This window comes from Eucyclogobius newberryi, unplaced genomic scaffold (genome assembly GCF_026437365.1).
Source record: "Eucyclogobius newberryi isolate DKJ021-1_F unplaced genomic scaffold, fEucNew1.0.hap1 SCAF_5, whole genome shotgun sequence".
In the NCBI taxonomy this organism is placed as follows: Eukaryota; Metazoa; Chordata; class Actinopteri; order Gobiiformes; family Gobiidae; genus Eucyclogobius; species Eucyclogobius newberryi.
In genome coordinates this window covers 28,694,872-28,706,948 of record NW_027316167.1, presented here as the reverse complement: position 1 = coordinate 28,706,948, position 12,077 = coordinate 28,694,872, and the positions used below count along the sequence as shown (strand labels likewise).

General features: G+C 41.4%; 1 protein-coding gene across 1 annotated transcript in view; it reads left to right on the top strand.

Annotated features, from left to right (window-relative positions):
- LOC140381040 (multiple C2 and transmembrane domain-containing protein 2-like) overlaps window positions 1-12,077 on the top strand; it is a 39,992-nt gene that overhangs the window by 15,038 nt on the left and 12,877 nt on the right. The window contains exons 3-8 of the mRNA XM_072465056.1: window positions 4,051-4,107; window positions 5,083-5,197; window positions 8,456-8,598; window positions 8,682-8,758; window positions 9,371-9,485; window positions 11,079-11,246. Coding sequence (XP_072321157.1) covers window positions 4,051-4,107; window positions 5,083-5,197; window positions 8,456-8,598; window positions 8,682-8,758; window positions 9,371-9,485; window positions 11,079-11,246 — 675 coding nt within the window. The remainder of the gene's footprint in view (window positions 1-4,050; window positions 4,108-5,082; window positions 5,198-8,455; window positions 8,599-8,681; window positions 8,759-9,370; window positions 9,486-11,078; window positions 11,247-12,077) is intronic.

Below are 12,077 nucleotides of genomic sequence, written 5' to 3'. Positions count from 1 at the left end.
TGAGGGGGCAGTGGGGTGGCGTCTGCGGAAATCCACCACCATCTCCTTGGTCTTCCCCGCATTGATGAGGAGGTGGTTCCGCTGACACCAGTCCACAAAGTCCTGCGCCAGTCCCCTGTACTCCGCGTCATCGTCGTCCGTGATGAGTCCGATGATGGCAGAGTCGTCAGAGAACTTCTGCAGGACACAGCTGTCCGTGTCATGTCTGAAGTCTGCAGTGTAAAGGGTGAAGAGAAAGGGCGCGAGGACAGTGCCCTGGGGCGCCCCCACACTGCAGGTCCGAGTGTCAGACACACAGTTCCGGGTTCTCACAAACTGGGGTCGGTCTGTGAGGTAGTCCAGGATCCACTCTGCCAGGTCATACTCCACACCAGCCGTCTCCAGCTTGTCCCTCAGGAGCAGCGGCTGAATGGTGTTGAAGGCGCTGGAAAGATCGAAGAACAGAATCCTCACAGAGCTGCCAGGTTTCTCCAGGTGAGAGAGAGAGCGGTGCAGCAGGGAGATGACGGCGTCCTCCACTCCGATGCCAGGCCGATATGCAAACTGCAGCGGGTCCATGGCTGAGCTCACGGTGGAGCGGAGGTGGTCCAGAACTAGCTGCTCCAGTGTCTTCATCAGGTGGGACGTGAGAGCCACCGGCCTGAAGCTGTTGAGGTCTTTGGGGCGCGGTGTCTTAGGCACAGGTACCAGACAGGAGGTCTTCCAGACCTGTGGTACCACCCTCAGCTTCAGGCTCATGTTGAAGACATGCTCCATAACTCCACACAGTTCATCCGCGCAGGACTTAAGGAGCCTGGAGCTGATGCCGTCAGGTCCTGCTGCCTTCCTCACTTCAGCTCACCCCTCACCTGTGCTGCTGTGACAGTCAGTGGTTGGCAGGGGGACCGTCTGCTGGGGGGATGGGTGAGTCCAGGTGAAGTGGGGAGCTGATGGTCCGAGGCAGATAAGCGAAGAGGAACAGATGCAGGGCATGCAGCTGTGCAGGGGGAGGGGCGGGTGACTGATCAAACCTCAAGAAGTGAGCATTTAAATCATTCACCCACTGTAGATCCCCCTCTGTCTGGGCAGGGGGGATTTTGAAGCCCGAGATGGTTTTCAGGCTCCTCCACACTCCCTGAATGTTCTTTTGCTGCAGCTGCTCCTCCATCCTCCTCTTGTAGCCGGCCTCAGCCTGCCTGATCTTCCTCCTCAGCTCCTTCTGCACAGTCCTCAGCTCCTCCTTGTTCCCTGAAGGCTCTCTTCTTCTCCTTCAGCAGAGCCTTCAGTTCACGGTTAAACCATGGCTTGTTGTTTGGAAAACACCGCACCGTCCGGGAGGGAACAATGTTCTCAAAACAGAAGTTGATGTAGTCCGTGATGCACTCTGTGATGGTGTTGATGTCCTCCCCATGTGGGTCATAAAGCTCAGTCCAGACAGTGGTGCTGAAGCAGTCCCTCAGAGCCTCCTCGCTCTCAGCAGACCACATCCTCACCTCACGGGACACCACAGGCTGCCTGCGCACGATGGGTTCATACACAGGCCTCAGATGTACAAGGTTGTGGTCCGAGCTGCCCAGGGGAGGGAGGGGGGAAGAAGAATAAGCCTCCTTGGTGTTGGCAAAAAACAAGTCCAATGTTCTATTGTTTCTGGTGGGGCAGGTAACATACTGGGTGTATGTTGGTAGAACAGAAGAGGGAGAAGCGTGGTTAAAGTCACCAGAGACGAGGAAGAGAGCCTGTGGGTGCTGTGTTTGCAGCCTACAAGTGCAGGAGAGCAGTGCTTCACAAGCATTTTCAGCATTGGCAGACGGGGCCACATAGACTGCGATCAAAATCACATGTGAGAACTCCCGGGGCAGATAATATGGCCTCATGCCAATAGCCAATAGTTCAATATCCTTGTTACATAGCTGCTCCCTCACTGTGCAGTGATGTCATCAATAAGCATTTTTGATGCTTATTGATGACATCACAGAGGGATTCTGCTTCAACTCTATTTCCTGTCATTTTCTACTTTTATTTTTCAAAATGTCTTCACAAAATGCCACTTAACCGATATAAACTGCGAAAAATATTTTACCACGGGGATTAACCGACCGAACCGGGTAAAACAGTGCAAAAAACCTGAGAACCTGACACATGCACTTTAAGCACACATAGATTAGGTAAAGCCGTCGCATCAACATCATTTTCCTGCACGTTATGTACATTTGCCGTGCCAAAAACGTCAACGAGGGCTCAGGGTGTGATATTTAGTTTAGTTATTTGCAGAGGGATCCTGACCGTCCCGAGTCAAGCACACAACACTCAAGCTTATCCGCACCTGTCTACTTTTGTCCTCGGTAGATAATGTCAACTTTATTTGAACAAGCTGGGAACGTCAGAGCTGTTTTCGTTCGCCACGCAACAACAATATCGACTAAATCATAAAGTGAAAGATGATAAATGACTTGTAGTAGTGTGCTTGTAGTAGGCTCGGGAAAAGCATCACCAGACACTGCAGGTGAAGAGGACACGCTTTTATTCTGCAGGTTACTGAGGTGTATAAATGTAAGGAAAACATTTATTACACATTTTCTGTCGTGTAATGTTTTCATATGTTAAAGAAAGGCATTTTATAAGTATAAGAATTTACCTTTATTTAATTTATTTTGATCTTGGATATCTTATTTAGTATTTAAATCTTCTGAAAATTAGTGTACAAATTAAAAAAAATCCTAATTTTCTTGGATTTAAAACCATAAATCAGACTTAAAATGTACCGTATTTTCCGGAGTATAAGTCGCACCAGCCAGAAAATGCATAATAGAGAAGTAAAAAACATATATAAGTTGCACTGGAGCAGTGGTTCTTAACCTTTTTGGAGGTACTGAACCCCACCAGTTTCATAAGCCCATTCACCGAACCCTTCTTAATTGGAAAGATAAAATAGGATTTTTTCAAATTTAAAACATAGGTATACATTTTACTGGTGCACAAAATGAACCGTGCATCAACAGTTCGTAGTATTCTATTTTTTGAGAATAGCTGTATTTGATTACTCCTGTAAGAAGTGTCACAAAACTGGATTCAACTTTGTTAACTATTTTTTACATCGGAGTCCCGTGGGAGTTATTTCTCATCAATTAAAGTACACGAGTAATGCCATCGGCAAAAACAGCCACACAAATACTTTACCCAGAAAGGTGGTCTTAAATATTAAGAAGAAATCACAGGATGGACATCACGACAGTTACAAGTCGACTACTGAGCGCACCAAATTCCCTGCAGGACACATATGACAAGCGGGGCGTGTCACGAATCATATGAGTCGGATGTGTGACTAGACCTCCACCGAACCCCTGGGGTTGACTCGATCGAACCCAGGTTAAGAACCACTGCACTGGAGTATGAAATGTAAGTGTAAAAATAACAAATATCACATAAGTCGCTCCGGAGTATAAGTATAAATATAAGAATAAGTCGCACCCCGGCCAAAACTGTGCGTTTTATAATCCGGAAAATACGGTAATATCGTCAAATCTGTCTGTGCTTTCTTTCACATTCAAGTACAAGACAGTGAAGTTCAAGTAAGAGTTTCCCCTTCATCTATTGTAACTTGATAAGCACTAAATTCTCCTGCCGATGTACAGTAGGACACAAAATGTTTGACGACATCGAATTACTGTGAACTCAAAACACAAACGACATGTGCATAATTTTTGATGCTTTTTAACATGATGACAACTGCTTTCTTCGGGCATTTTAGTACAAATTTGTCTTCTGAGGCTGGAGTGAACACTTACTGTAGTTATCTGAGAAGAATCGTGTTTTTTTTTTTTTTATCAGATCCTGTGTGACTTTCATTTCCCTTTGATGCCACGAAATCAAATCATGGACTTTTTTTAATTTGCCAAAGCAGAAGTAGAAGAGTAATCCTTCCGACCTTGTGTAATGACCTGTGATTTGAGTTTTTAAGTTTTGTGTAGAAAAAATGTTACGTTACCAGTCGCTTAGTTTCTACAGTTAATGCTTTACGTCCCCCGGGATCCAGAATGTTTTTTAAACATTCTTTTTTTTTTCTTCATGCAGCAAGATGAAAATCCCGAATTCAACGGTGACGCGGGCAACAACGGAGACACCCAAACTGTAAGTGCTTTACGTAATCGAGTAGGTACAACACAGTATGCAATATATTATCTTTTATGTGAAAAACACTTCCACATGTCGTGCAGCGTGACCTATTTTTTGTCTTGTTTTTCAGCAGGGTTAATATTTAGTCTGGCGGGAATCCAGCTCAATTCTCTGTCCTCCAAATGATGATCCAAATGATGCTTTGTAGAGATTAAAATCTATTGCCAAACAAAATGAGCCCTTGAGCAAAGGAAATGCTGTAATATTCTGTCAAAGATAAAGGGACATTCAGGACCCAGTCAAAGAAGATTCATTTATTAACTGACCTCTAGGGAATGTTTTTCAAAGGGAAGTACTAAGCTAAGCACATAGTTCGGTGTGAATTAAGATAAATTAAGATAATATAACCTTTATTTGTCCCACGATGGGGAAATTTCAATGTTGCAACACAGATTATGCACAGAAACAGATTTTATTCACAGGCATTTAACCCGGCACGAGAATTGTGTGGTCCTCTAACTGTCTTTTATTATTTTATATATTTTATGTTGTTTTTAATACATTTTTATTTGAGTTTATATATTTTTATGTTGTTTTTAACTCGTTTTTATCTGATTTTATATATTTTATGTTTTTCATTAGTTTTTATTTGATTTTATATATTTTATGTTTTTAATTCGTTTTTATGTGGTTCATACGCATCTATTTATTTTTTAACAATTTACTTGTGCTTGTTTTGTACTCTACACTTTAGAGACCTTGTGTTGGTAAAATGTGCAATACAAATTATTAGTTTGATTGGATAGACACAGAAGTATAATAATAAGAAACCGATAACTTAAATAAAAAATTAGGAGTTGCAGTTATTGGTTTGCAAAAAAAAAAAAAATCCCAACTAAAATAGGCTTCTAAGTTCAATGTATAGATACAAAGCACTATAGCACCAGCATGTGGAGCCGCTCTTTATAACGATCTGTTTTGTGTGTTCAGACCGAGACGAGCAGCGAGACCCCGGCCGGACCGGACGTCACGGAGCCCGTCAAGTCCTTCCTGGTGACCATCACGCTGAAGGAAGGACGCAACCTCGTCATCAGGGACCGATGCGGTAACCGCCTTATCTCGCCGCTTATCAGATAGACTTGAGATGACGGATAGGCCTGTCATCTGGGCGCACGCCAGTACACTCTGCACCAGCAGCAGGGAAGCGCAGGAGGAAGCGCTAATAATGCGGACAGCGGTGGCGCAGTTTTCACCATGTGTTTGAGTGTGTGCGAAAGGCTGGGGCAGAACAAACACCGCCGCGGCAGGTAAACGTGGCGCCGTTTGCGAGTTACACCAAGCGCTCAGAGCATTCTAGTGGTGTAGCATCAAATCTGAACAGTAGCCCGATTTTCAGTTAAATAACCTCTTCAACACGGCGAGAATATGAAAGTGCCTCTGTTTTAAGCGTTCAAGCATAATCGTTTTGTGGGTTTTATCCCTTCAAAGTAAATAAGATTTCTCATGCTGCAAAATGTGTTGTGTGGGAAATTATTATGTCATTCAGATGTTGCTAAACAGAGCTAAGATAGTGGGCAAAGGCGGTTGAACTTCCGTATTTTCTGGACTATAAGTCGCACTGGAGTACAAGTCGCACCAGTCAAAAAATGCATAATAGAGAAGAAAAAAACATATATAAACTGCACTGGGGTATGAAATGCGGTTGCAAGTGTGAAAATAACAAATAATATCATATAAGTTGCTCCGGAGTATATAAGTAGAAATATAAACAAAGTCGCACCCCAGCCAAAACTATGAAAAAAAGTGCAACTTATAGTCTGGAACATACGGTAAGCACATCGTGCCCTGTCGTAATGGACATGCTGCAAACTCTGGGTAAACATTTAAAAAAGGTGTGTCGTTCGGTTTGTTTACATACCACACATACTACCATATTTCCCACACTATAGGGCACACTGGATTATAAGGTGCACTGTCAAATAGTCTCATTTTCTATCATTTTCATATATAAGTCGCACCGGACTATAAGGCGCATTAAACAAAACGTGTACCACACAAAATCGCTTCGAGGTCAGTAAGCACGACCAGATTTCATCCATATGATAATCCATATATAAGGTGCAGTGGATTATAAAGCGCACTGCTCGTTTTTTGAGCAAAATAAAGACTTTAAGTCTGCCTTATAGTGCAGAAAATACAGTACATACCACTACCATTTTAATCCTAAGTGTTGTTTTTCCACTTGCATCTAAACTTTTTGTACTTTATTCCCCACATTACATAATAATTGAAAATAACCACTATTTACCTGAAAACTGCACACGCTCGACGTGCAGCGGTAATAAATATTAGATTACACGTTATCTACTCTGAACCGTCATGGCCGCCTTGTTTTAAGTGGCATCGCACACGTGTGAATATCTGATTACAGCACACAACACAGCTGTCATGAGCCCGGAGTCAATAACACTGAGTGTCGGGTGAGACGCTGCGCAGCCGAAGCCGGATTCCACACGACAAATTAGAACCTGTCTGCGCCACGCCCGCTTTTGTTCTCCGACCCTTTCACTCGCCATGTGTTTGGATTACATAAGGCTGATAGTTTTGTTTGTAGAGAGGGATCAAGGGGATTAGGTTTTTTTTTTTCCTACTGCATTATTGTTAAAAGCATGTGGTTTGTTTAGTTTGTAACATGGAGGGCTTTTATGTACTCGCAGACATCTGTTTGCTGCAAAAGTAAAGCATGAAATTGTGGAACAGCGTGGACGTTGTGAGCCCTGGGTGGTCGGCAATGTCACAGAAAGGAATGTCGTGAATTGATATGTCGATGGATCACAAAAGGAAATAGAATAGTTTAGTATGAGTTAGTATGGCTGCAATGATTAACCGGAAAAATTGTGGCGAGTCAAATATTAAAATCATGATGCTTTGTTTTGATGCTTTGATTGTTGTTTTAAAATAATCTAATCAATAATCTTAATTTGTAAATATTCTTGAAGTTTTCATTCACCATTGTTAACATTTTATTGGTTAGAAATGTATTTTTGATTATCTCAATTAGAGCTGGGTTGAAATAATCGATTTTCCGAGTTTTAATCGATCGCATATTAATGACCGATTATCGATTTGTACGTCCAAAGATCGATTTTTTTTTTTTTTTTTTTAATTTTTCTTTTTTTATTATTATTATTATTATTTTAATTAAAATTATTTTCTACATTTCCCTCAGTGAACTTCAATCTACCTTCAAGAAAGATAATTCAGTACTCCTGGATTATCTTTCTTCAAGGTAGATTGACCCTTAACCTTTTCATCAGTCTTCCATCAGTAACTACCAATACTTATAAGATTTGCTGTTTAATATTGATATAATACTAGTTTTAATATGTTGCTTCTCTACACAGTCATGATGTGAAGGAAACGGTTCAAATACATTTTTCATTTTTAATAACATTAACCCCCGGATCGAATCGAAATCGGATCGAATCCGAAATCAGATCGAAATCGGAGCGAATCGGATGGGATCTGAGAAATCGGAAAAAAATGATTTTTGAAACGTAAAAATCGGAATCGAATCGATTCTTGAAATTTTAAATCGAAACACAGCTCTAATCTCAATGTACAATAATAGTTTGTTTATTTATCAATCGTCCGCATAAGCCTACGCACGGATGCACCAGCCAAAAAATGCATAATAGAGAAGAAAAAAACATAAGTTGCACTGGAGTATGAAATGCGGTTGCAAGTGTGAAAATAACAAATAATATCACGTATAAGTCGCTCCGGAGTATAAGTATAAATATAAGTATAAGTCGCACCCCGGCCAAAACTATGAAAAAAGGTGCGACTTATAGTCCGGAAAATATGGTAAAATAGAAACAAAATAGAGTATACATAATTTCATGTACATTTTAATGTGTACCGTGTGTCCATGTTTCCCATGAGTAACTGAATATAAACCATATCAAATCGAAATAAGAGTGTGAAGAAGAACAAAGCGTAGAAACTCTCATTCTTCATGACTTTGCATTGTGTGATTTGAGTAATTTACCAAAGTCACATTCATTAATAATAAATGTTTGACTTGTTGACTGATTGAAGAAAAAAATTGCTGTCTAGTCAACGTCTTAAATAATGATTAGTTGCAGCGCTCGCGTTTAGATGTGTAGATGAGTAGAGTTTTAACTTTGAAAAACAAGCCAGGTTGTTATCAGAATGTTGAGTTAGGAAGGAAAACCACATTGTTCTCTCTGGGTTGACTCGTCTGCACCGAGTCTCATAGTTTGCCTGCATCAACAAATAAATAACAAAGTAGAAATTGCTTGTTGTGTTAAAATAATAAATCAGATTTTTACGTTTACAGGTACAAGTGACCCATACGTCAAATTCAAATTGGACGGGAAAACGTTCTACAAGAGCAAAGTTGTGTACAAAAATCTGAATCCTTTGTGGAACGAGACCTTCTCCATACCGGTCAAAGATCTGAACCAGAAGATTTATATTAAGGTAAATCAGTTTCAGCTTTTGAAACAGTATTTATGTATTTGTTTTGCGTGCCATTAAATCCGTGGTGTTGTCTCAAATAACAGGTGTATGACCGTGATCTAACAACCGATGACTTCATGGGCTCGACTAATGTCGTTCTGAGTGAACTGGAGATGGACAAGTAAGAACCTGTGCAATGAAAAGGGTTAATACGTGCTACACTACATATGCACGGACAGGAATAACTCTGTAGTATGTTCCAATGTGGCCAAGCACACAGAAGAAACACACAAAGCACATCATATTTATATCATATTTAGCAGTTCTTAGAGTCATGGATCGAGGTTTGGGACTGGTTTGTTCTGTATAATTTATTTGGGCAATAGCTTGATGTTGCAATTAATCTTCTCAATTAGGTGTTTGTATTGGAATTGACCAGTAAATATGATGATTTTACAAGTTCAAGAACAAGGTAGACACATTCCACCTGAAAATATTCATTAAATAATCATTTCTTGTGTCATTTTGCTTGGTTGATGTTTATTACGATTGACTTTACTCAGCAATGTACCAGAATGCATAAGATTGTGTTCTAATTCAATATTCCTTCAACCTAGCTTGCTTGCACCAACGCAGCCTTTAATCGGTCATATTAGGTAATCATTTCTGTAGTTTCACATCATAGTTTGCGAGATAATAAAACACCTTCTGAACGTAGCGCTCGAGAACACCTCACCGTGCCATTCTGCCGTGTGTCCAGCTCCATTTGTGCCACTCTCTCTCCTCCTCGCAGGGCAAACGAGCTGTCCCTGCCGCTGAACGACCCCAACAGCCTGGAGGAGGACATGGGGCTGCTGCTGGTGGACATGACGCTGGCGCTCAGAGATGGAGGCAGCCAGAAACTAAATGTAGGCCCCGAAACACCCCGCACGATCCCCATACTCCGCAGCATGCTGTGCCAGAGTCTGTGCCCCGCGGCCTACTAACCTGTGTGTCGTTCTGTCTAACATGCATGCGACGGCTGCAGCGGTGGTCCAGAAAGCTCAGCACGAGGGTAAGGCTCGCTGCGGTACTAACGAGCTAATGTGTTAATAACAAACCACCGTATTTTCCGGAGTATAAGTGGCACCAGCCAAAAAATGCATAATGGAGAAGAAGAAAAACATATATAAGATGCACTGGAGTATAAGTCACATTTTTTGGGGGAAATGTATTTGATAAAATCCAAGACCAAGAACAGACATTTCATCTTGAAATGCAGTTTAAAATAATAACATAATATCACATAAGTCGCACCCCGGCCAAAACTATGAATAAAGTGCGACTTATAGTCCGGAGAATACAGAAAATTCATTGTTCTCGTATGAAAAGAACTCGGTAAATGACTCAGAAAATCATTAAGCTGTTGACAGTGCTCGGATCCACTTAGTCCACTTGTTTACATGTGCGCCGGAAAGCTGATATCTGATTTCTGGCATTATCAGATGATTCAAATGTAAGTAATGAGTAATCTGATTCCTTTCATATTGTTCGCAGGTGTGTTTTGACGAGGAAAAGTTCTGCAGGAAAGGAACAACAAATGTGTCAAAGACAAAACATTTTAAAGATTAATTGTACTTCCAAATAAAACAGTTACTCTAAAAATCCTAGCAATTAACCAGCACATTTCACCAAGTATTTTTGCAGATGAATTTTGTGTATATTGACAAACACCCACAGTCTGATCAAATAGTCAAGTTGTCTGATTATTGTAGTTATTCGATTTTTACTGGCCATGTAAATGTAGCAGTGTCCATGCTTCATCTGTCCATAAGAGGGCAGCAAATCTCTAAAATGAAACGGTCAAAACTGCATTCAGAGTGCGCTAACATTACAGCTTTGTTGCTTGTGCTTTTTTAGCTTAGACGTGTAGATGCATGCTTGGCTCACAGCTAAAACAAAAGCTTGTTGTCATAGTTACTGTTTTAATTTGTGTTTGTGTTGGTAGCAGCAAGATGAAAAAGTGATTTCTTGAAATCCTTGCGCGCTGGTTACCGTTCTGAAATCATATCATGCACTAGATAAACTGTGTATAATATGTCATAATGCAGGTATTTGTACTTTTCTCATGTAACAGCCCCTTATTCTTATCCTCTTTGCTCATTCCTCTTCTGGGAGTTGGGGGTGCAACATATGGAAGAGTTCCTCAGGGCGCCTTTGACGTGCTTTAATTGATTCGGGGTTAAACAGTTCTCCCTGCAGCTTGTCTAATTATCCACCTATAGATTCGTTATTTTATATAAAGGATTACTGCAGGCTTTTGTGAATCCCGGCGCTAACCGTGATGCGCATTCCTGTTAACCATGGACTAAACACTTTAACAATTGACTTCTAAGTGAAAAGACAAAAGAAAAAGAAAAAGACAACAAAAAAACAGTCTGATAAAATGTATTCTAATGTAGATTCTGAGTGGGTTTGTAAAATTGCACGAGTTTTATGTTCCTTTCTTGTTCCTCTTACAGGCTGGATTCACAAATTTGAACTTTCTGTCAGAAATTCTACAGAAGAGCCAGCTGTGGTCGTCAGTGGTGACGGTGACTCTAGTGGAAGGCAAAAACATGCCCACCGAGCCTTCAACCGGACACTATTTTGTCTCTTTCAAACTCGGAGAGCAGAGATTTAAAAGCAAGGTACTTTTTTCATGTATGTTTCCGATCACATTCACACTTGTACTTGCTCAGTCCCAGTTTGTGCCCCGTTTAATTCTGACGTCGACTTGATTTGGTCCCGTTTTTAGTCTTGGTTTAGAGCTGGCCTGGTTCTAGTTCAGTCCCGATCCCAATGTGGCGTTTGTGCGAGCGTGAGCACGTCCTTCAAACGCATCCAACCGCATTAACGTTCGAGAGAAGACCAAAATATGAACTGCTCAACTAAAATTTAAGACGCTTTGGCGGTGGTTGATAGTGAAAATCGTCTCCTGCTTCCTCACCTGCCCAAACTGTCCCCAAAGCTCTGCTCAGCTGCGATAGACTCATTTTAATCCCCACTTCCCCCATTCAGCAGCTCATCATCCTCACATTTTTGCATAGCATATCGTCTTAGTTTGAGTTCCTCCTGGACGAAATGCATGAATCCCACACACGGAGCGGTAGTGGCGCAGTGGATAGAGCGCTCGTGCACCAACCCTTGCCGAGTGTGAAGGTGGTGTGTGTTTGTTTGTGGTGGGAGGGGCTGATGGTGCGGATTGGCAGCCTCACTTCTGTCAGTTTACCCCAGGGCAGCTATGGCTACGAAAAGAAGCTTGTTACCTCTGACTATGGAGTGAAGGGATACAAGCCTGTTCAATGCATTACAAGGCATGGTTTTGTTTTGTTTTTTGTTTGTTTTTTCCATTCCGATTGCAAATAATGGTCCTACTTTTCATGAAGATAACACTTTTATATATTTGTAAACATATTTATGTATTTTCTGGACCATAAGTCGCACTGGAGTATAAGTCACACCAGCCCAAAAATGCATAA